This window comes from Trichechus manatus, unplaced genomic scaffold, assembly GCF_000243295.1.
Source record: "Trichechus manatus latirostris isolate Lorelei unplaced genomic scaffold, TriManLat1.0 scaffold00301, whole genome shotgun sequence".
NCBI classification, from domain to species: Eukaryota; Metazoa; Chordata; class Mammalia; order Sirenia; family Trichechidae; genus Trichechus; species Trichechus manatus.
This window is the reverse complement of record NW_004444237.1, coordinates 637,407-663,359: the sequence shown is the minus strand read 5'-3', so window position 1 is coordinate 663,359 and position 25,953 is coordinate 637,407. Positions and strand designations below refer to the sequence as shown.

The 25,953-nt window shown below is 42.1% G+C and overlaps 1 protein-coding gene across 1 annotated transcript in view; it reads left to right on the top strand.

Annotated features, from left to right (window-relative positions):
* The window catches only part of LOC101352763 (glucosaminyl (N-acetyl) transferase 2 (I blood group)), a 51,677-nt gene extending 26,595 nt beyond the window's left edge, over positions 1-25,082 (top strand). Inside the window, exons 2-3 of the mRNA XM_004390465.2 lie at positions 12,496-12,588; positions 21,821-25,082. Of these exons, the coding sequence (XP_004390522.1) occupies positions 12,496-12,588; positions 21,821-22,011 (284 nt within the window). The 3' untranslated portion in view covers positions 22,012-25,082. The remainder of the gene's footprint in view (positions 1-12,495; positions 12,589-21,820) is intronic.
* Positions 25,083-25,953: the final 871 nt, after the last annotated feature.

The following is a 25,953-nucleotide window of genomic DNA, read 5'->3' as shown; positions in this document are numbered from 1 at the left end:
CATAATCCCAGGGGACATCTATGTCAATTGGCATAATATAGTTAATAAAGAAAAATGTTCTACATCCTACTTTGGTGAGTAGCCTCTGAGGTCTTAAAAGCTTGCGAGCAGCCATCTGAGATAAAATTATTGGTCTCTTCCCGTCCGGAGCAAAGGAGAGTAAAGAAAACCAAAGACTCAAGGAAACAATTAGTCCAAAGGACTAATGGACCACAGGAACCACAGCTTCCACCAGCCTGAGACCAGAAGAACTAGATGGTGCCCGACTACCACTACCGACCGCTCTGACCAGGATCACAACAGAAGGTCCCGGTTAGAGTGGGGAAAAAAAATGTAGAACGAATTTCAAGTTCATAAAAAAAGAGCAGATTTACTGGTCTGAGAGAGCCTGGAGGAACCCCTGAGACTATAGCCATTAGACACCATTCTAACTTGGAACTGAAGCCATTCCCGGAGATTACCTTTCAGCCAAGTAATAGGCCTATAAATAAACATCCATGAGGAAAGTGCTCCTTAGAAAAGACACCAAAAGGACAACATATGCCCCAAAGCAAAGATGAGAAGGCAGAAAAGGGCAGGAAATGACAAATGGAAATGGGGAAATCAGGGTGGTAACAGGGAGAGAGTTGACACATTGCAGGGATCGCAACCAATGTCATGGAACAACTTGTGTATAAACTACTGACTGGGAAACTAATTTGTCCTGTAAACCTTCACCTAAAGCACAATAAAAAATAATAAAACATTTAAAAATATCTAATTCAGGCTGTGGACAAAACGCATCTAAACAAGTAGATCACAGAAATAAAATACTATTTAATATTCCCGTGCTACAAGTAAAATAATAACAGAATCTCCTGAGTTTCTGGAAAGCAGTAAAAAATCCTAAGCAAATAGTTTTTTGGACCGATAAACCCATTAAAGGGGTAAACGTGTTTATCTTAAGGGTAAGATCGCTTGTAAAGATTACTTGAAAAGTATGCGCAATATAGATAAGTCAGCTAGTTAAGAGCTGTATTGTAGCCTTAAAGTAACATGTTGTTATTACTTGCCATCCAGTGAGCTTCGACTCCTGGCAACCCCATGTACAACAGCACATGTTGCCTGGTACTGTGCCATTTTTTATGATCGTTGCTATGCCCAAGTCCATTTTTTGCGGGCACTGTGTATTTTGAGTGCCTTCCAACCTAGGCTCATTTTCCAGCATAATATTGGACAATATTCTGTTGTGATCCACAGGGTTTTCATGGGCTAGTTTTTGGAAGTAGATCACCAGGCCTTTCCTTCTAGTCCACCTTAGTCTGGAGGCTCCACTGAAACCTGTTCAGCATCACAGCAACACACAAGCTGACACATGGGTGGTGGCTGTGCATGAGATACACTGGGTGGGAATCCTGTGTGGAAGGCGAGAATTCTACCACTGACCCACCAGTGTCCCCTTATGCGTAATAATAATTACTGTTAATTATTTATTAGTCAAATGGATACTTGATGATAACTAAAACTTTTACAGCATGTTATATCCAAGAAGAGCTCGACTGTTAACCAAAAGGTCAGCAGTTTGAATCCACCAGCCCCTCCTTGGAAACCCTATGGGGCAGTTCTACTCTGTCCTATAGGGTTGCTATGAGTCGGAATGGACTCGACGACAACGGGTTGGTTTGTTGTTGTTGTTTTTTACCAGCCAAAGTCCTGTACATATATGATGTACTTTACAACAATTCCATGAGGTAGGTTCCATTTTTACCCTAATTTACAAATAAGGAAACTGAGGAACAGAGAGATTATATTAGGTAAACTGGCAGTGGTCTCACAGCTAGAAATATGCAGACCAAGGATTTGAACCCAGGCAATTTCATTTCAGAGTCTCTTCTCTTAACTCTTATCAAAAAACCAAACCCATTGCCATCGAGTCGATTCAGATTCAGGGTGACCTCGTGTGTTACAGAGTAGAACTGTCCCATAGGGTTTTTTTGGCTGTAATCTTTATGGAAGCAGATTGCCAGACCTTTCTTCTGCAGAGCTGCTGGGTGGATGTGAACCACCAACCTTTTGATTAGTAGCTGAGAGCAAACTTCTTGTGCCACCCAGGGCTTTAATATTGCCTCAAAGACTACAAATAGTTTCCACAAATTCCAATAGGTTGGACTACTGAGTCAAAGGATATGCACATTTTTAAGGATTTTGATACAGAGTATCATATTTTCCAACAGTTGTACCAATTTAGACTCCCACTTGCAGGTTTGAGAGCTCCAGGCCTCCATACTCTATCTTCCACTGGGTGGTATCATTTTCTAAATTGTCACCAGTTTGATAAGTACATAAAGAGGAGAGGCACCTTGGGGGTTTAACTTTAGTAACTTTAGTTCCGGACAAGGTTGAACACATTTTCTTATATTAGACATTTGCATAAGGTCCCTGGTGGTGCAAACAGTTTGTGCTCAACTGCTAACCTAAAGGTTGGCAGTTGGAACCCACGCAGTGGTACCACTGAAGAAAAGGCCTGGCAATCTGCTTCCATGAAGATTACAGCTAAGGAAACCCTAGGGAGCAGTTTTACTCTGTAACACATGGGGTCGCCATAAGTCAGAATGGACTAGGTGGCAACTAACAACACATATTTGCATACACCGTGGTACCACAAGGTACGTGAAAATGGAAGACCAATTCAAGACTCCCCAGAAGCGTGGTGGGACAGCTGCGCTTGTGTAGACAGTGATGCCGACTACATGCCTAGAGGGCAGGCAGGTAATGTAAGTGAGGGAAGAGTCACAGGGGTGAGGATGACAGAAGGACTCCTGGGCTGCCCACAGCTCCAGTGAGTTGGTGTCCCAGGCTGCTGGCAGACCAATCTTCCATGTGCAGTCTTGCGTTTTTTAAATGCTGGATCCATCCCATCCCACTTCTGTGGAGATCACACCAAACAGATCATACCAATCTGACATGGTTTATGGGCTGCCAGTCTGTGGATTTATGTCTGGGTCCTAGTCTGCCTCTTGGTATTTTTCAGGTCAGGATGTGACCTATAGCAGCAAACAGATGGGTCCAGCCAGGGCTGGCTGGGGCAGGCTGCTTGATTAGTGACGATCTGAAGCAACAGAAGTGACCGTTCAGAGGCGAGCTTTTGAGGGAGGAGAAGGGAAAGCAGAAATGTAAAATGAGAGCGGAGTAAGGAGTCAGAATTTCAGTAGGGGTGAAGTGGGAGTCAGCAGGAGAGGTTCTGGGAATGGTTGCAAGGCTGACATTTGCTTTAATTTGTCGGAGGGTGAGTGGTCAGTGTGCATATTGGGCTGGCTTGAAGAACAGAAACAGGGTGGACCATTCAAAGTCTCCCTCAATCCCCTGATAGATAGGAGGGCAACGTGGCATCGCTGATTTTAAAAAAAGAGCCATCTGGTGATGTTGCCAATGAAGTGGGGCTGACTGGAGGCAGAGAGACCAGTTTGTATGCCATTAAAATAGTCCTAATGAGAGATGGAGTCCCTGGGTGATGCAAACAGTTAACACGCTCAGCTGCCAACTGAAAGGTTGGAGGTTCAAGTCTACCCAGAGGTGCCTTGGAAGAAAGGCCTGGTGAGTTACCTCTGAAAACTCAGCCACTGAAAACCCTGTGGAGCACAGTTCTACTCTGACACACATGGGGTCACCATGATTTGAAATCAACTTGACAGCAGTTGGTTTTGTTGAGACATGTTGAGCAGCTGAGCTAGGGCAGTGACTGCAAAGAAAGAGTGCGATGTATTTGGGCAGCACTGGAGTAGTGGTTTAGAGCTCGGCTGCTAATCAAAAGGTTGGCAGTTCGAATCCCCTGGCCGCTCCTTGGAAATCCTATGGGGCAGTTCTATTCTGTCCTGTAGGGTCACTATGAGTCGGAATCAACTCAGCAGCAACTCAGCAGCGTTTGGTTTTTTTGGTTGTATAAATCAGATAACGCTTGAAGAAACGCGAGTAGATTGGAAGTCAGCTGGGGGCTCCCACACTGCACAAAACTTCAGCAACCATAGCTGGAAGTGAATTCGGGTAAATCATGAGGACGAAGGATTTTGAGGAATGCTGTGCTTTAGTGGAGGAAAGAAGGGAAGAGTTGTCAGGTTAAAGCCTGGGAGTGTAGCCACTGGCCTTCTCTAGCTTAGAAAGACACGCCACAATTAAAGGAGTGTTTGACAAGCGTGAAAAGGGATAAAAAGCCAGAGGAATGTAGGCCTTGGGCCAATAGATAAAGGCCAAGGAGTGCCCCCATTTCTAAACATTCCACTGAATTTTTCTATTCTTCACCAGAAGACTATCCAAGACAGACTCTTGAGTGAAGGCGTTCGGGCTGCTACTAAAAATACCCAATAGATTGACTAAGCTGAAAGCTCCAAGAACATCTTATTTGTGGCTTTATCCCCGCATCTATTCTAGAACACAGGAGGCAAGCAAGAACCGTTTGAATAAATGAATAAATTATCTTGAAACAAGTTATTTAGCACATCCATCAAAAACCAAGAAAACCAAACCCATTGCCTTCAAGTCAATTCTGACTTCTTGCAACCCTATAGGACAGAGTAGAACTACCCTATAGGATTTTTAAGGCTGTAATCTTTATGGAAGCTGGGTGCCACATCTTTCTCCCATGGAGAGGCTGGCGGGTTTGAACTGCTGACCTTTCGGTTAGCAGCCGAGTGCTTAACCACCGCACCACCAGCGCTCCTCAGCATATCCGTATTCCTCAGTAATTCACTTACATGTCCTAGACTCTGGTTTACACAGTTGGCAATGAAGGGGAAAAGAGAAGATTTCTAAAATCTCTTTGATTCTAAAATTCTGGTTTCTGCTTCTTCCTTTCCTCATTCCATCTTTTCTTTCATAACCACGGAAAAGCTGGCAGTTATCAGAGGCGAATCCAAGGTTATCCTTTCTAGGATGCTAAGCCATTATCACAGGGATGTCAGAGGTCGAGAAAACGTCCACAGGAAAAACAGGGTCTCTTAGGAAGTGTCATGCCCTAGAAATCCTGAGAGATTACTGAACCAGTGGTCAGGGAAAACAAAAGTATATTTTTTTCATTTCTAAAACTGACCAAAATTAACAATCAGAAAAAGTGGCTATAAGCTGTTTAACTGTACATTACGTTGTTATTAGGTAATTTTCTATTTTTTTATTGTTAAAGATAGCAATGAAGGTTTTGTGTAACTTTTTTCTCTTCTGTCGAATTATATTTTTAGGCCATTCACAAGCACAATTACTGAATCAACAAAGCAAATAAGAGCCAGACGCATAAAAATAAACTTTTAAAAATCTAAAAGCAATATAATAATATTAAAATTTTATAAATAGAGAAAAAAACATGTATTTCCATCTCATTTCATATGCAAATAGTTGTACATGGTTTTATTAATACGTATACATTAATACCGGTAGTAGTAGAATCTCACATTTCCATATTCTGCTTTTCCACAATTTCATATTCTGTTCGTATTTAGTCCTAGTTCACATTCTAGGATATGCACCTATTTTTTTTTTTTTTACTTTAGATCAGTGGTTCTCAACCAGGGTGATGTTGCCCTCCAGGGGACATTTGGCAACGCCTGGAGGTATTTTTAAATGTCACAACTTGGGGGCAGGGATTGCTACTGGCATCTAGTGGATAGAGGCCAGGGGTGTTGCTAAACACCCTACAGTGCGCACCACAGCCCCCAACAACACAATTATCCCACCCCAAATGTCAATAGTGCCAAAATTGAAAAACTCTGCCTTAGATTATAGTTTGAAAAAAGCGTTCTCTTCCATAGCCACATTGTCCCTGTGATTTTCCATTTTTTTTGAAGGATTTTTTCAGTCATTTATTGAGTAGTTACATGTGCCAGGCACTGTGCTAACCAAAGCATATGCATATCATTTAACACTAACAAAACCCTGTTGGCTCTTAAGGATTAGTACACTATATCTTAAAAAGATGAAGTACTTGTTCAAGCAAGGCCCTACAATTATTAATAGCAGAGACAGGGATTTGAACTCCTATCTGAGTCCCTGAGTAATGCAAACGGTTAGGCTGCCAACCAAAATGTTGGTGGATGAATCCACCCAGAGGCACCTCGGAAGAAAGTCCTGGCAGTCTACTTCCAAAATACCAGGCATTGAAAATCCTATGGAGCACAGTTCTACTCTGGCCTGCATGGGTTCACCTTGAGTCAGAATCAACCCAATAGCAACTGGTTTTCTATCTGACTTCAAAGCCTGTGCTGTTAATCATTATGTGTAAATAATGTCATAATGAACATCTTCATGTACAGATTTTCACATTTTTTCTGTTATTTCTTTAACTTCTTTTGCAGCCATGGGTTTGAAGGGTCAAAGACAATTGGCAGTTACTGTGGCTTTTTCTACATGTTTCCAAATTGATTTACCAAAGGGTTGTACCCAATTGACAGTGCCACCATTATATTGTGAGAAATCCTTTTCAATACACTCTCATCTGTGTTGACTATTTGACATTTAAAAACAGAATTCTTTGTTTATAAGTACATATCGAAGCTTAAATAGCAAGCAGTTGCTGGAATTTGTTCCCATATATAGGTAGGTCTCACAGAATGAGAACCAAACTGTGAGAACAATAGGGAGAAAGTCAAGTCATAATAAACAAAGCTTGCATTGCATTTCAACAAATCACATTCATTTATTTCACAAACATAGTTCCTTGGCTAAAACAGGCTGAGTCCCAAGAAAAACATTTCTGGTTACTCTGTAAACTTTATCTCAAAACTTTTGTTTACATAAGCCTATGAAGAGCAAATGAGAGAACGGAATTTTATACTTAAAAATGTTTTCTCTAATAATACTAGCAATTTCTTTTTTTTGGCCCCATCCTAGAAATAATGCAAAATAGGCCCTTCCTAAGATCCTTGGTAACTGTGAATAGACTCACGCCCATAGAACCCATAACTCCTGTCCTAGAATCCTGAAAAATAATAATAATAACACCAATAATAATCAATCATTTAGTGCAGTGTTTTTCAAATAGTAGTTGCAGCACATTGGTGGATTCAGAAATCACTTTAGTGGGTTTTGACCAGAATTTTTAAGACTAGGCTAGATTAGTCTAGAACAGAACAGAAGATAAACCTGTGGATTGCATATAGTAAGCCTAAGTATTGTTTGGTGAAACTTCTGTTTTGCTTGATGTACATATACATATATGTGTGTATATTTTGCTTTGTATATATATTTTTGCTTGCTTTATGTATATATGTGTGTGTGTGTGTGTGTGTGCGTGTGTGTGTGTACTGGATCATGGTGTAAAATTATTTTTCTGTGGTTGTAGTCTAAGTAAGAGTTGAAAGGCACTGGTCTAGTCCAACTACTCCATTTGAAAGGTGAGGCTCAAAGAAGCTCATGACGCCCCGGGACGCACAGCTGGTTACTGGCAGAGCTGGAATGAGAGCTGAATTCCCTATTCCTCAGGCCAGTGTCTTTTCCATCTGAGGACTCTGACCCAAGGTCAGTCTCGGGGAGTAAAACAGGAAACAGAGCTGGACTTAGTAGATGTTTTTAGGGAGTAGAAGTAAACCTGGATAGTGGCACAAGTAACAGGATTGATAGCTTTTGTCTGGGCCAGGAGCCCTGGTGGCACCGTGGTGAAGACCTCACCTGCTAATAAAAGGTTGGCAGTTCGAATCCACCAGCTGCTACTTGGAAACCCTATGGTAGACTCTGTCCTATAGGGTCCCTATGAGTCAGAATTGACTTGACAGCAATGGGTTTTTGACTGAACAGTGGGCACAATGTACGTTTAGGCCATCCAGTCTTTTACTGGCCATTGTCTGCTTAAAGTAATAACAAAGTGATGTCTATAAAGTATTCGAATTGCGCTCTCATAACAAGTCCTGTGGAGCGTTTTATGTCCTCTCTAAGGGAGTTGTACTAAGCAGGATAGATGAGGCGAATGGATGGTTGATGACCGCGGTGGCAGTTGCTACAAAGCAAACTGAAATGGACCAGCCCTTGCTAGGAGGGTAGAAGAAACACTTTCAACACTGAGACATTGTTACACATGGAATTACTGTGGCCTACTGGCAAAGCAACGTAGCCACCATCTTCGCCTGACTCCCACAAGCTGAGTACCCTCATCATCACCACTAAGGACTGAGATGATGGGGCCACCCTTGCTTGCTGCGCTCACTCATCTCCTATGGGCCAAAGCTGTGCGATCAAAGGCCCTCTGCTCAACACACTTTTCCCCCTAATAGAGATCTATTGAAATGAGCCCACCACCAGTCAGTCAGTTTGTTGTACTGTGGTGGCTTGTGTGTTGCTATGATGCTAGAAGCTATGCCACCGGTATTTCAAATACCAGCAGGGTCACCGATGGTAGACAGGTTTCAGCAGAGCTTCCAGGCTAAGACAGACTAGGAAGAAAGGACTGGTGATCTACTTCTGAAAATTAGCCAATGAAAACCTTATGGTTTACAACAGAATATTGCCCAACAGAACCCTGGAAGATGAGCCCCGTAGGTTGGAAAGCACTCATAATACACAGCGGTCACAACAATGGACTCAAGTATACCAGTGATCATGAAAATGACGCAGAACTGGGCAAGATTTTCTGTTGTACATGGGGTCGCCATGAGTCAGAGCAGACCCTATGGCAACTGAATTAAATGCATATATTCCCAGGAGTGGGGATATGTGCATTTAAGTTACTTAAATTAACCAAAGAATCTAAAGATATGGTACCAAACTCTGCCATGAAAGCAGATTTTGAGAGAGACTAGGAGAATAAGGAAGGAGCCCTGGGGGCACAATAGTCGCCAACCAAAAGGTCAGTGGTTCAAACCCACCCGCCGCTCCCCAGGAGAAAAGACCTAGGGGTCTTCTCTGCTCCTGTAAAGATTACAGCTTCGGAAGCCCTATGGGGCAGTTATAGTCTGTCATATAGAGTGGTTATGAGTCAGAATTGATTCAGCGGCACCTAACAATAACAACAGAAGAGTAAGTAAGAAGTTAACCTAGAAACCTAAAGAAGCCCGAGAGAAGGGACTTCAAGGACAGGAGAGAAAAAAAAAAGTGGCTGGAGCTGCCAAGGTCAAGCCGTGTCCTCTGTGTTCACAGTGTTGCTCATAGCCCAGAGCTTCTCTAAGCTGACAGTGCACAGGAGTCCCCTGGCCTCGAGAAGATGCAGATTCTGGGGCAGGAGGTCTGGGGCGGTGCCTGAGAATCTTCATTTTGGACGCACTCCCAGGCGTTGCCTATGCTTCCGGACCAGGAACTACACTTGAAATGTGGGCCTCTGCCCATTCAGTGGTTAAGAGCTCAGCTGCTAACCAGAAAGTTGGCAGGTCGAATCCACTAGCTGTTCCTTGGAAACCCTATGGGGCAGTTCTAGTCTGTCCTATAGGGTTGCTATGAGTCGGAATTGACTCGATGGCAACGGGTATGCCCATTCCTGCAGCCATTTCTGTGCCTCAGGATTGCTTGCAAAAAAACACAAAGTAGAATTCTACTTTATCTATATTTGCCCCTCTCCTGCCCTTCTTTTAAATGCCATTTTTTTATTGAACAAGCAGGAATGATATTTAAACATAGACATATTTGCGACCTGTCGTCAAACAAAGTACAGACATTGAGATTCGGGATTTCATTAGCCGGAGGTTAATAGACGCGTATGTTTATTTTAAAGAAGGAGGGCTATTAATTAGAAACGGCAAGACTTATCTCTAACATAATGAGGTGTGTTTCTGAGCAAGAATCGGTTTGTGATGATCAATATTAACGAGGATGAAAGAGCAGGAAAAATATCTTGTCACTTTAAAAACGTAATCACTTAAAAGGGGGTGAGATTTTTTGCCATGGAAATATTTTATTCACACTTTTCTGATGTCGTGATTTAATCGAAATTGTTGCTGTTGGTTGCTGTCAGGGGGGAGAGTCTCATAAAAATCACATACACATCAACTAATTTTGTTGACATAAATAAATATACCAATTGTCTCTTTGCTTTCCATTCTCCCCTTCCCCTGGGTCTATTTAACCAAGGCAAGTTTTATTCTAAATTCTTTTAAGATGTGTGCTAGGACAAGACAAAACAAGAAAGCTGCTTTTCAGATAGGTGGCTCTAAAATAACTTTTCAAGTACTGAAATGCAAATTAAAGCAACAGGAGGTAATATCGATTAATAAATAGTGTTTGTCTGGAATGCTCTTAACATTTATGAGCCAAGTTTTCAAGCAGAGGTTTCTAAGGCAGCAAGAAAAGAAAAAACTTGCCCTACAGAGGGCCCTGAGGGGGAAAGACCTATGCTATTTACAGAAAAGACTCCACAAAATTTCATTTTAGTTGGGAGACCTTGGTACAGTTCTTTATTTAGATCATTATATAATTATCGTGTGCCATCAAGGCAGAAGAACAGAGCATTTTTCTTCTGAAAGTGTGTATGTTTTTATTAATGTTTTTAAGAAAAGTTATTTTAAATGCCTAATCCAATTAAGCTGTTAAAATATTGGTTTTGCTTAATTTGTCTTTCTTATTAAAAATTATCTCATCTATCATCTTAGGTAATTTTTCTTCATTAGTGTGTATATTAATTTTATAATTTGCTTTTGTAACAAATTACCAAAAACAGCTTAACACAAATATAATATCTTACAGTAGGTCTCATTGAACTAAAAAATCAAGGCGTCAGCAGGCCCATATTTCTTTCTGTAGGCTCAGTTCTGTAGGAACAGTTTGCTTGCCTTTTCCAGCTTCTAGAGGCTGCCCGCATTCCCTGGCTCATGGCCACTTCCTCTCTTTTCAAAGCCAGCAATAGCTGGTCACATCCTTCTCACACCACTTTGACCTCCTCTTCTGCCTTCCTCTTCCACTCTTCAGTACTCCTGTGATTAGATTGTTTCCCCCCATAATCCAGGATAATCTCCCTATTTTGAGGTCAGCTGATTAGTAGCCTTAATTCCCTTTTGCCACATACTATAATGTACTCACAGGTTCCAGAGATTAGGATGTCTACATCTTTGGGGAGGCCATTATTCTGTCTACCACAGTATGTCTTACCAATATTTAAGAAGAGTCTTCTGAGAAAGGACCAGAGCAATTTGGGTAGAGATATCATTTGTGTAGTGCCATTACATCAAAATTACGTCCACATTGCATTGTCACTGGTGACAATGCTGCAGCTATTATGATGCAAAATATTCATTCCTCTTTTGGTTGCATTTAAATTGATTCCCATATAATCTTTTTCCAGTAATGATTTTTATATTCTTACATTATCATCTCAGGATATAACTACCATATATGATTAATGGGCTCATCAATCTCTGTGGCCTGTCCAGAAATTTACTGAGATGGGGAGGGTTATTTGAGATAGCTTAGCACAGTGTTCTCAGGGTGATTTTGCTTCCCCAGGGGACGTTTGGCAGTGTCTGGAGACATCTTTGCTGGTCACAACTTGGAGGCAGGGGTGCTACTGGCATCTAGTGAGTAGAAGCAGGGATGCTGCTAAACATCCTACAATCACAGGACAGCCCCCACCACAAAGAATTTTCCAGCCCACAGTGTCAATAGTGTCAATGTTGAGAAACTCTGGCTTAGCAAGACAGCAACCTAAAGGCCTTTTTTTATTTTTTAGAGAGAAGGCTAACTTCTTAGGTTTCTAAGATGAATTAGATAATTGGTAAGGAACTAAAATTTTCATCAAAAGAACTGGAGGAAACAGAGAAGGTGGATGGATCAGTGCATACTAGTCTTTCTAGGAAAAATTCAAAGCTCAAGAAATATTGTTGGGCCAGAAAGCTCATCATCTTCTATAGGGTGATGAGGAATCAGCTCTTATTTATCTCTATCCCGGGTACCCAGCACAGTGCCTGGCGATATTAGATTCCCAACAGGTGTTTCAACAAGAAGGATAGTTTTTTAAAGGATTTATTTACGTATGTTTATGTTATGTATACAGTAGTAAACAAGGTGTTTTCCTTCTGTATACCTAGTGTTGCAACATCACATAAGGAGACATCTTGGACTCAATTTGACCATTAGCACTAAGGTCGCAGTTGTTTAGTCAAGGAAGCGGTTTCCCTGAGCTCTCACTTTAAGATAGAAATCATAGGTTATTAGAAGATTTGCACATACTTCTTAGCACCACATCCTGGAAAGTCCTAAAAAATTTTAATTTTAGTATTAAAAGTAAACTCAACCAAAGGCCATTGGGAGGTAGACCAGCAACCCCCAGCTTCTCAGCTGTGTTATACTCTCACACTCTGGTATTTCTTGGGTATTTTCTGCAGGCTTGGGCACACACTATGGAAGAATCAACAGAGCCTTTCCACTGGTGGCAAGGCTAGGCCTATACCTACCAAGCATTCACACAAGCCTTTGGGGTCTTGCACCCGTGATGAAAAGCCTGATGTGAAAGATAATGTACTGCAAAAAAATAAGCATGACTTGGGGGCTGAATGATGACACTGGTGCCCTTCTCTCTTGGTTCTCAATTCTGCTTTTCTATTTTAATTAACTTTGCAGATGTCCCTGGCTCCATGCCCAACGCGTCCTGGACCGGTAACCTCAGAGCTGTGAAGTGGAGTGACATGGAGGGAAAGCACGGGGGCTGCCACGGTGAGCATTCCTTTCAGGCCATCAGGTTCCCAGGCTTGTTGGTGTTAAGAAGAAGGTAGCTGTGGAATACAGAGCTGTTCATGGAGAAAGAACTGCTGGTATATTTAGATGGATCTGTTCATTTTTAAGTAGAGAAGCCAGAGGCACAGTCTTTGAGGTCCTTAAAAAAGAATGTTCTCACCACGCCCTTCATGTCAGCGCTTCCTTGGGGCTTGTAAAGCTGGGGGTGTTTGCCATAGCTCTGGCCTGATGGGAGGTGACACTAACGAGGTTTCTCCTCCAAATGGACAAGAACTAAAAACCCTAGGAAGTTTTCATTTCTATAGACCCTTATGGAGAAGGATTTTTGTTGGTCCTGGCACTTTTCTTTCTTTTCATTATTTTTTTTATCGTGGTAAATATATATGAGGAGTTCCTGGGTGGCGCAAACGGTTAAGCTCTCAACTACTATTTGAAAGGTTGGTGGTTTCAATGCACCGAGAGGAGCCTCTAGAAGTTCTAACATACTTTCCATTTAGACTATTGCCTGGTACATCGTGGGCATGCGATAAGTACTTATTCAGTGAATGAGGGAATAAGTGAATGAATGGATGAGTCAATATGGAGTTTGAGCCTTCTCGCCTTCTCTCCCTGTGGTAACAAGACTTTGCCTCCACTCCTTCTCTCAATCTATGACTTCACTCATCAGTCCATCTTCCCTACACCTGACATTTCAGGTGAAAACTGCATTGCTGCATCTCTACAGATCTCCATTACACCCAACGTCTTCCTCATCTCTTGTTTTCCACTGTAGAGGACAACCTTGTCACATCACTGTATAGAAATTCCAGTCGATTCTCCAACATCTTCCTACCTTTGCCTTCATCAGTCCTCTTGTTCCCTGAGAGGACCCCGTGTGCCACCTGCGCATATTCCTATCACAGCCTGTACTTGTAGAAGGAGGAGATAGGAGGTTCCTTTGCTCTTTGATCTCCTGGGTCTTTAGGAAACTGACCATCACTATCAGTCATATTCTGAATATTTGGGATATACTGTCTTCTCTAGATCCTTCCACCAGCCACTATCACTTTCTAGGACCACTTCAGTCATCCTGTGAGTTGCTTGTCCGCCTTCTTACTGGCTGTAACGCTTGAGGACTCCAGCACCCACAACAGTGACCCGTGTGACGTCATTACCTTGCAATTCTAACCCTCCTCCACTACAGAAGCCCTGTTCCACTGTGCCTCAGTCACCCTCAGGTAGGGCCGTACCCTGAGGTCCTTGTGATTACCTGTATCCCGGCCCTATCTCAATAGAGAATGTTTCGACTAGTTTGGCTTGTACTTTTGGAGACAGCTTCATCATCGCATTACAGGTGGAGACCATGAGAGTAGGCCCTAGCTCAGCGTACAAGGTTAGGTAGCCCAACCCTCTCTGATAAATGTCTCATTTTTTTTTCTCTTAATACCTGTTATACCAATGAACATCTGAAAGCCCCATATGATTCAGAGCATAAAAATTATCTAGTCCCCAAAACTACTATTTTGGGAAGAGAAAAAGACATAATCCCAAGGAGATGAAAGATTACATGCCAAACCAATGACTCAGTAGTACAGTCTGGACCTTTTTCCCTTGTGTGTGGGTAATAGGACTTGTTCCAAGACTATTTCTGTACTCCTCTTATACCCAAATTTTTTTTTAAAAAAAACATCAAACTTGTTGCTGTGCAGTCAATTCTAACTCATAGCAACCCTACTGGACAGAGTAGAACTGCCCCATAGGGTTTCCAAGGCTGTAATCTTTACAGCAACAGACTGCCACATCTTTCTTCTGCTGAGCAGCTGGTGGGTTCGAACTGCTGACCTTTCAGTTAGCAGCTGAGCACTTTACCACTGCACCACCAGGGTTCCTACCCTCTTTCTAAACCCTGTCAACACTCAGAATCACAGAGCACCATTCTAGTTCTGTGGTCTTGAACTTGGAGCTGCCATCTCTGAGTATAATCTCTTTGTTACTTCTAACTAGTTTTCTTCACCAACTTGCATACTGTATATTTTACTGTCTTTCTCCCCAGAATAGAAACTCCAGGAGAACTGGGATTTTTTTCTTTTTAACCAGTTTATTCTTTGCTATATCCCTTAGCACTCAAAACACGTTGGTTTGTTTTTTTTAATTTATTTGTTCTTTAAATTGAGGTTACCAGGAGTTCAACTCTTTAGCTTCCTCCTTCTACTAGTTCTCTTCTGAGGATTCCCATATAGTATAATCAGCCACTTCCACACTTTCCCTACCAACATTTTAGGTTCCCTTGACATTTAGGCCCTACAAGGCTGATTCCTGAGAGTCATCATTGCCACCAGTTGCTTTTTCCCATTTGTGTTTTCTTAGGCAGGATGTTGCTGGAGAATGTTACAGAACTGTCCTAAACGCATCCACTATGGAACCAGTTGTCAATGAGTCAGCTTCAGCTCGTGGAGGTCCCACATGTGTCAGAGTGGAACTGTGCTCCATAGGGCTTTCAATGGCTGATTTTTTGGAAGTAGATCACCAGGCTTTTCTTCTGAGGCACCTCTGGGTGGACTTGGACCTCCTACCTTTCGGTTAGCAGCTGAACTCTTTAACCGTTTGCACTGCCCACTGACTCCTGGTGAACTGCTATTCAACTTCAGCAAGGCTCTCCTTGCTGCCTACTTATTTTCATTTCCTTCATCATTTTCCTGGTGCCCTTCCCAGGGTACACCTTTGCAGTGTTTTGCTCACCTTTAAGCTCTCAATCTTGTGCAAAATCAGTTTTTTCACTCTCTAAAGATGATTATTTCAACTTCAGGAAGAACTTGGAGGACATTTGCAAGATTCCCTTACCAAGTCCCTAGTCATCACCTCCCTTCCCTCTGTCTTAGAGTGTTTTTGTTCCCTCCTGTTTCAAGAGGGAAAATTACCCATCCACCTCTGTGGTCTGGGTTATCTGTGGGCTCCCCTAAATTATCCCCTTGCACACTTGCATTTTCAGCCTCTCCCTCTCTGCTTTGCCTTATCTGCAAGCATGTACCTGGTGCCTCCATCCTGAAGATCAAGCTGTCTATCAACCCTCTGTCTGTTCCAGACTGAAATATTTCTTTCCTTGCTCACTTGAGTTTTCTTAAGCATGCAAATGATGATCATGCTGTTGGCTTTTCTCACCGCCCAGCTATTCTCTCACTTCCCTCAGTCCTGGCTTCTTTCTCTGTTGCTCTCACTACTGTACTTCTCCCCAACCCACACTGAGTTAGTAATCACCAAGTCCTGCCTGTCTCTAGACTTAACGTCTTTTCTTACCCATCCACAGGGCCATTCACTTTCAGTAAGAGCTGCAGTGTTTTTGTTTGCTTGTTTGGTTTGGTGCAACCATCACCACCATTTATTTCCAAAACGTTTTCATCATCTCAAACAGAAACTCTATACCCCTTCAGCATTAACTCTTCATTTCCCCCAACCCCGTAAACTCTAATCTACTTTCTGTTTCTATGCATTTATCTATTCTAGATATTCCATATCAGTGGGTTTGTCTTAGTCATCTAGTGCTGCTCTAACAGAAATACCACAAGCAGATGGCTTTAACAAAGAGAAGTTTATTCTCTCACACTCCAGTAGGCTACAAGTCCAAATTCAGGGCATCAGCTCCAGGAAAAGGCTTTCTCTCTCTGTCGGTTCCAGAGGAAGGGCCTCGCGATGCATCAGTCTTGGTCTGGGAGCATCTTAGCGCAGGAACCTCAGGTCCAAAGAACGCGCTCTGCTCCCGGCACTGCTTTCTTGGTGGTATGAGGTTCTCGTGTGTCTCTGCTCACTTCTCTCTTTTATCTGGCAAAAGAGATAGGCTTAAGACACCATCTACTCCTGTAGACCTCATCACTATAACTGCCCCTCATCCATCTTACTACATCATAGTGATAGACTGTACAACACATGAGGAAATCACATCAGATTACAAAATGGCACACAATCATACCATACGGGGAATCATGGCCCAGCCAAATCGATACACACATTTTTTGGGGGACACAATTCAATCCATAACAAGGTTCACTGAATGTTTGTCCTTTTGTATCTGATTTATTTCACTCAGCATAACATTCTCCATGTTCATCCATGTTATAGCGTCTGTCAGAACTTTATTTCTCTTTGTGGCTGAATATTATCCCCTTGTCTGGAAACACCACGTTTTGTTTATCCATTCGTCAGTTGATGGACTTGTGGGTTGTTTCCACCTTTTGGCTATATTGTGAATAGTGGTGCAGTGGACATTGTTGTACAAATATTTGTCTGAGTTCCTGCTTTTAAGTCTTTTGGGAATACGCCCAGGAGTAGAATTGCTGGGTCATATGGTAATTCTATATTTAGCTAAGTCTTTTGAGTATATGCTCAGGAGTAGAATTGCTGGGTCATTTGGTAATTCTATATTTAGCTAAGTCTTTTGGGTATATGCTCAGGAGTAGAATTGCTGGGTCATTTGGTAATTCTATATTTAGCTAAGTCTTTTGGGTATATGCTCAGGAGTAGAATTGCTGGGTCATTTGGTAATTCTATATTTAGCTAAGTCTTTTGGGTATATGCTCAGGAGTAGAATTGCTGGGTCATATGGTAATTCTATATTTAGCTAAGTCTTTTGAGTATATGCTCAGGAGTAGAATTGCTGGGTCATATGGTAATTCTATATTTAATTTTTTGAGGAACCTCCAGACTGTTTTCCACAGCAGCTGCACCTTTCCTGTTTCATTTTTCTCTCTCTAGACAAAATAAATCTATAGAATTATCTAGGTCATATATAAATAATTAATGTAATAATTTAATACAGTGTAAACTAATAATATAAATAAAATATAATTGTCTCTCCAGACAATTTTTGTGCCCATTTCACATCTAAGATATTACTGCTGTCTCTTGATAGACTTCTAATGTACTCTGTAAAGTTAATCTTGCTGAAATCAATTTCATTATTTTATTCTGCCATTCAGAAATCATTAAGGTTTCCCCACGCATCCTTAAAAGGCCAAATCCTTTAGTCAGCTAATTCAGTCAACTGGTATTTATTCTACTATGTGCTAAGCAGACCATGAGAAAAACAGGTCCAGCTTCCTGTCATTCTGTTTCTAACCTACTTCCCAACAAAATGACCTATTCTAGCAGAAAATTTCCATCTCTACAATTTTTCCAGAGAGACTGCCCCAGCCAAAGCCACCATCCAGCCCCCTGATCCTTCCTAATCCTATCCATCCACTAACTTTTCCAGTTCTACTCATCCTTCTCCATCGTTTTATTTAATAACTATTCATTCAGCCCCTAAGATTTACCAGGCACTGTTCCAGGTGCAGGAGTCCCTGGATGATGCAAACAGTTAATGCACTTGACTGCTAACCAAAAGGTCAAAAGTTCGAGTCCACCCAGAGGCATCTCTGAAGAAAGGCCTGGCAGTCTACTTCAGAAAAATCAGCCACGGAAAACCCTATGGAGCACAGCTCTAGGCTGACACACATGGGTTCTCCATGAGTCAGTCGACTCCATGGCAACTGGTAACATTAATACTAGAGAGTAAATAAAACTGATGATGTAAGAAACTGTAACTTGCAAACAATTGTAAACTCTCACTCTCTTCTGAAAACAAAATAATTCACAGTAGAGGACACAGAAGTGAAGAAAATGGCTTGAAATCCCAGCCCTCCTGGTGCTAATAGTCTAGTCTGGGAAGAAAGACAGTAAGTAATTGTCCAGGAAGAGAGACGATAAATGAATTTTTTTTTTTCCTTCTTGGCACTGTTACGTATCAGCTGGTAAACAAACAAACAAGCAAAAACCAAACCAGTTGCTGTTGAGTTGACTCCGACTCATAGTGACCCTATAGGACAGAGTAGAACTGCCCCCATAGGGTTTCCAAGGAGTGGCTGATGGATTTGTAAGTGCCAAAAGAAAAGTGAACCAGGGAAGAGGGAGAGGAGGGCAGGGAAGGCCTCACTGAGAAGGTGGCCTTGGAGCTGAGGCCTGAGCTTGTGTGGGAGGGGGCCTTGAGGGTGTCTGGTGGAAGGCAGTCCAGGGGAGGAACAGCCAGTGCAGATTCTCAGGTAGAGCATGCCTGGTGTGCTTGGGACTAGCAAGGAGGCCAGCATGGCCAAAGCGAATGAGCAAGGGTTCGAATGGGAGGTGTGGTGAGTCCACCATGATAATGAGAGGCTGGACTTTGAGGAGTCTTGGGTGTCATTGTCAGGATGTTGACTTTTTCTCCATGTGAGATGAGAAGCCATTACAGCATTTTCAACAGAGGAGACATGTTCTATTTACCTTTTAAAACAATCACTCTGGATCTTGTGCTGAGCATATACTAACAGGGCAAAGGTAGAAGTAGGGGAGACCAGTTATTGTTACAATAATTCAGATAGGAAGATGGAGGTAGCGGGATCAGGGTGGTAGTAGTCGAGGTGGTGAGAAGTGGTTAAATTCTATAAATATTTTGAAGACTGAGTTGGAGAATTTGCTGATAAATTGGATGTGGGGTGTGAAAGAAAGAAATGCCTGGGGCCTTGAAGAATAGAATTGCCTGACCCAAGCAATGTGTCATGGATTGAACTGTGTCCCCCAAAAATATGTATCAACTTGGCTAGGCCATGATTCCCAGTATTGTGTGATTGTCCATCATTTTGTCCTCTGATGTAGTTTTCATATGTGTTGTAAATTCTACCTCTGTGATGTTAATGAGGCAGGATTAGAGGCAGTTATGTTAATGAGGCAGGACTCAATCTACAAGATTAGGTTGCATTTTAAGCCAATCTCTTTTGAGATATAAAGAGAGAAGCAAGTAGACAGGCATGGGAACCTCATACCACCAAGAAAGCAGTGCTGGGAGCATAGCACACCCTTTGGACCTGGGGTTCCTGCACTGAGAAGCTCCTAGACCAGGGGAAGGTTGATGATAAGGACCTTCTCCCAGAACCGACAGAGAGAGAAAGCCTTCCCCTAGAGGTGGCACCCTGAATTTGGGCCTCCAGCCTCCTAAACTGTGAGAGAATAAATTTCTGTTTGTTAAAGCCATCCACTTGTGGTGTTTCTGTTATAGCAGCACTAATAACTAAGACAGTATGGTATTTTCAATCACCTCATATACATGCAAAAGTTGGACAATGAATAAGGAAGATCGAAGAAGAATTGATGTATTTGAATTACAGTGATAATGAAGAATATTGAATATACCGTGGACTGTGAGAAGAATGAATAAATCTGTCTTGGAAGAAGTACAGCTAGAATGCTCCTGAAAAGGGAGGATGGTGAGACTTCGTCTCATGTAATTTGGACATATTATCAGAAGGGACCAGTCCCTGGAGAAGGACATCATGCTTGGTACCCTCAATGAGATGGACTGACACAGTGGCTGCAACAATGGGCTCAAGCATAGCAATGATTGTGAGGATGGCGCAGGACGGGGCAGTGTTTCGTTCTGTTGTACACAGGGTGGCTGTGAGTCTGAACCGACTCGATGGCACCCAGCAACACCAACAACTGAGGAGGAAGACTTAGAGGGGAGCAGGTCTGCGGGGAGAGGATTAAGGAGTCCAGTCCTGGCATGTTAAATCTGTGAGGACTGTTACACATCTAAGTGGAGGAATAAAGTGGGCAGTTAGAGAAACTAGACTGGAAGTCAGGGAAGAAACTCAGGCTGGTGATAGAGAGCTTTCCCTGCCCAGTGCAACCCATAAAGACCTCTCCTGTCTGTTTACTTCTAGAACTCCTCATCCATAACTCTCATTTGATAACACAGAAATTGCCTTGTGACCTATTATATTATTGCCTTCTATTATTTGACTCTCTTTTTTTTTTCAAATATGTATTTTTACCTGTGCAGTAAAGAATTTAACTTTATCAAAGAATTTGGTCTTTGCCCTTGGTTCCTGAAAGAGAACCTCCAAAACCTTGGAATTTCCAGTGATTGGAGTGTCCTTGATGAGTTCTCCAGACCACACCAGATGGTTTATGCTAATGAGGTGCCTCTTGGACAAGGGCTGAGCAGATAAGAAAGACCAACCACTTGATAACGACCTCATCTCAGGGGAAGGAGGCTGAAGGTTGAGTTCAATCAATTATTGCTACATAATTGCTGTTGTTAGTTGCTGTCAAGCTGATTCCGACTCATGGCAACCTCATGTGTGCAGAGTAGAACCGCTCCATAGGATTTTCAAGGCTGTGACCTTTTGGGAGCAGATTGCCAGACCTGCCTTCTGGGGTACTTCTGGGTGTGTTCAAACCACCAACCTTTTGTCTACTAGTCGGCGCTTAACCTTTTGCTCCACCCAGAGACTCCCCTACATAATTAGAGCCCCACAAAGGCTCTGGATACAAAAACCGCATAGGCTTCCTGGTGGGTGAAACATCAGTGCACGTGGGAGGGTAGCATGTTCCTTTACGGGACGTGGAAGATCAGTGTTGGAGTCACTCCCAGACCTCGCTCTTGTCTCTTCATTTGTATCCTTTTTTGCTGTAGTGAAACTGTAATCGTAACTATAAGGAACCCAGGTGGCGCAGTGGTTAAGCACTTGGCTGCTAACGAAAGTTCCTCGCTTCAAACCCACTAGCCACTCTGCGGGAGAAAGATGTGGCAGTCTGCTTCTGTAAAGATTACAGCCTTGGAAACCCTATGGGGCAGTTCTACTCTGTCCTACACGGTCGCTATGAATCGGAGTCGACTTGACGACAACGGGTTTTTAATTCTAAGTATAGTGCTTTCCTGAATTCTGTGAGTCAGAATTCAAACCCAAGAGAATAGTAGGAGCCAGGAGGTCAAAAGTGAGGGGGCCTGGGTACCCCATGCTTGCGGCTGGCCTCTGTATTCTTGGGCAGACTTGGCCATCTGGAGGACTGTGCCTTTTAACTTGTGACGTCTAACCTAGCCTCAGGTGGTTAGGTCAGAGGAAGAAGTACGGAATGTGCAGTTAGGAATGGAATTGAACAGATTTGAATTAGAATATAATAGATCGCATTGATCAACACCCTTGGTGTCAGAGGAGTAAGAAGTAGGTTGAATTTTATTGCATTGATCCTTCCCGTACTGCTTGTCTTTCTAAATACAGTTTAACTTCTTTGTGGACTAGACTACATGCTCATTTGAATCCTGTAGCATTTGGCACAGTTTTTGCTCCTCGGAATCAGGCAATAACTCCACTTTATGCAAGTTCACTACCCTTGACTTTGGAGAGCAAGCATGTTTTGACTGTGTCTTCTGTTCTCTTCTTTGCAGGCCACTACGTACATGGCATTTGTATCTATGGAAATGGTGACTTAAAGTGGCTGATTAACTCACCGTGCCTGTTCGCTAATAAGTTTGAGCTGAACACGTACCCCCTGACTGTGGAATGCCTAGAACTGAGGCTTCGAGAGAGAACCCTAAATCAGAGTGAAACTGCAATACAACCTAGCTGGTATTTTTGATCTGCTGCAACTCACGGCTCCAGGGGCAGCCCAGTTGGGAAGAAGAGCCTCTCCTTGTGAGAGACATTTGCCTTGGTTGTGTGGACAGCTTCAGGACCATGGTGATGGCTTCAGGACTTGGCTGCATCATTATACTTTTAAATGTCCACTGTACACTGTGAAATAAGCAAACAGGATGGCTGGTTCGAGTGGTCCTGGCTCTCTGGCCATTCTGGTGGTCCCTTGACACACACCTCCCCGTGGGCAATCGTGATGATCATATCAACTCACTGTCTCAGAACTCTGCACCAGATATCCATCATATAGAAATGTTCTAATGAAAGGAAAATTGTTTGAGGTAATGCTATCTAGAAAAATAAGAATTGGGTTTCTTTGAAGAAGGAATATTTTATAACCGAACTACAGTTACACTATGATATGTAGATACCACTCTTCTTCCCTCAACCACACATAGGCATAGAAACAGCTTTCTAAGTACTTACCAATCTCCTTTTCATGCCCGAAGGTACATATAGTGACCATGAACCTTTTCAGCCTCTGGGGTTTATTGGGAAGCCGCTGCACCACTGACAGTGTGTGCCACCACAAGGCAGGGGCCTTATGACTGAAACCGAAGGAAGAGGCGTGTGCCGCAAATTACTGTTTTTACAGGGTATTGTATGAGGAGGTGTCTGAATTTGGGGCAGGAAAAATAGAAATTTTGAAAATTTTAATTGTTACACATATGTACCTGTAGACCCCAGTGGGGACTCTGGGGCATCATTAGTGGTACTTATATGTACCATTGAACACTTAAGGTAGGCTTGTGGGAGGGGACAAGAAAAAAAAAAAAATCCATACTAACTTAAACCAAAAATTCAAACACACTCAATGACTCCACATGCTTCCATTAATGAAAACTCATGGTATCCACAAAAAATTCAAAGCAGAAAATAATTGGGTCACCAAAGGGTTAAATCTTGAGCTACTGGGGTTGAGAACTGAGCTTGTTCCTGAGTTTCAACACCAGTGTCTTTAGCTCGCCTATGTCCGTTGTTGTTGTTATTAGTTGCTGTCAAGTTGATTCCAACTCATGGCAACCTCATGTGTGCAGAGTAGAATTGCTCCTTAGAGTTTTCTAGACAGATCCTTTTGGAAGCAGATCACCAGGGCTGTCTTCCAAGGAACCTCTAGTTGGGTACAAATAGCCAACTTTTCAGCTAGACGTCAACTACTTAACTGCACCTGTGTCTAAAGTTGTGTATAAAAAATTAAAAAAAAAACCATTACCGTCAAGTCAATTCTGACTCTATACGACAGAGTAGAACTGTCCCATAGGGTTTCCAAGGAGCAGCTGGTGGATTCAAACTGACGACCTTTTGGTTAGCAGCCGAGCTGTTAACCACTGCGCACCAGGGCTCCAACTCATGGTGAGTTGTGTATATAGTAATACAAAGTGATTAACAAAAGATAGGATGTGCTTTAAGACAATAATCATTGCCTGCTTGATTCAGTGAAAGGAACTCCAGGAAATAGAAGATTTCTCTGTTATATACCAGAATTTACTCTGATTCCTCTTCTATCATTTCCCATTGAGAACTGAAAAGCCCTTGTAAAAATGAAGACATTCCTCGAAAGAGGTGCTATGGCATGGACACACGTGCTTCTGCACACTGGGGCAGGCATGGAGTCTCCAGTCTCCAACACCTGAGAATGCATCACTTTCCTCTTCCGTGACTCCCTTATCCCCAAGATAATCTTACTTGCACAACGGAGACCAAGTTGTATCCAGCAAGGCTTTTAACTAGTCTGTAGTATTCTCTGAATAGCTTTACAGTGCCTAGTGCCGATAGAAGGAGCCCTGGTGGCGCAGTGGTTAAAGGCTTGGCTGTGAACCAAAAGGTCAGTTGTTCAAACCCACTGTCGCTCCATGGGAGAAAATGTGGCAGTCTGCTTCTGTAAAGAGTTACAGCTTTGGAAACCCCGTGGGGCAGTTCTGCTTTGCCCTGTAGGGTCATCATGAGTTGGAATCCAGTTGACCGCAACGGGTTTTGTTTTTGGTTTTGGGTTCTGATAGAAGTGCCTGGATTTCTACCAGCTTTCAAATGTAGGTGAGCATCTCCATCGCTTATCCCTTGCCATTTGTCCAATCATTCATTCAGCATGCATTCAATAAATATTTCATGGGTGTCTACTATGTGTCTGACACGTGCATCGTCCCTCTAAAAATCTTGGAAATAATGCCAACATTGGAAAGCCTACTCTAGAGAATCTTACAAAGTGGCTGAATTTGAAGACATTCATATGGTATACACATGATTGCGATATCAGTGTGTACATTGTGATATCAGCCCAAGGAGAACAAGAGAGAGAAGGAAGGGAAGAGGCAGAAGCTATTGTGTTCCAGGCATGGTGGTAGGCCCTTTGTATATCTTATTTCATTCCAATCTCAAAACAATCATTTTTCAGATGAAGTAACTTCAGACTTAGAGAGATTAGGAAACAAATTTCACTGCCTGAGAATTGGAATTCTCTTACTGGTCTTCTCAGTTCATTTCCTGGGGTGGAATTTTGAGAGAAGGTGGAATGAAGCCATATTTAGTATTCCAGAGAAAGTAGGATTTGAGCATGGTCTCAGTGTTCATGCTCAGAAAAAGTCCCGTCACCTCAGAAAAATGTGAAGTCTACTTTAGTATTCTTCTAATTCACTGAGCTCCTAAATATTTATTTATTCTAACGAAACAGTTTTTACAACTAATAATGCATTTAATTAACAGTTTTTTTTTCTATAATTGTACCTGTTGAATGTTAATCATATTTAAAGGGAATGACTTTGAAGTAAAGCTTTTTTTTTCCTGCTACTGAAAAAAAAAGGAACTCTATTGGGTGGTAAAAGATTGAGGGAAACTCACCCAGGGTTAACAGAGGACAGTAAACATAGTCTCTTTTCAACTTATTTAAATGATGACACCTGAAAAGAAGAAATGTTTTACACTGGATCTTTCTCATGGAGAATGAGAAATCTTTCTGGAATATTTAGCTTTAATACATTGTTAGTTGCTGGCATGTCTCCTATGTCTTCACAGGTAAGTGCGTTAAGATCGGGAGAGTGTTGCGTTTGGCTAATGGATTTCGGCTAGCCTGTGGGCATGCCTTGAAACTACTGTATCGGTCTTTGTTTTCAATGATGTTCCGTGTTTTGTTTTCCTGGAAATAAATTAATATATTGGTTTCCACCTTTGGGAATACTGTTTATTTTTATTTCTTTGTTGGTTAAAATCCATTAAAGGCATGTTTAATAAGGCAATTCTCCTAGCATTAAAAAAATAATAATACATCTATACATAGATACATACATGCGTACCTGTCTGAGAAACATCACCCTCAGGAAAATAATTTTTCCCTTTATGGAGGTTGGGGAAGATGATTGGGAAAGATAGAAAAGAGAATATAATGGAAGATCAGTTTTGTTTTAATTGGGTACAACTATTTTAAAATGTGAGACAGGAATGAGTTATCTTTCTATATTCACCTGTTTTATTTTTTTTAAATCAAGAGACAATTGAGGAAAAAGATTCATGTTAATATTGCCATAATCACTATCAAATGCCAAAGTTTTTGAGCTGCATTTTTTTTTTACTTTAGATGAATGTGCATAGAACAAATAGTTTCTCATTAAACAGTACACGTATTGTTTTATGACAATGGTTAACAACCCCACGACATGTCAACGCTGTCCCTTCTCAACCTTGGGTTCCCTATTACCAGCTTTCTTGTCCCCTCCTGCCTTCGAGTCCTTGTCCCTGGACTGTTGTGTCCTATTAATCTCGTTTTGTTTTACGGGGCTGTCCCCACAGCCCTCCACCCAGCAGTTCAGTCCCTCAGGGAGTTTGGATGTGTCTATGGAGCTTCCATGACCTTTCCTTGTACAAGTTGTGCTGGCTTCCCCAGTATTGTGTACTG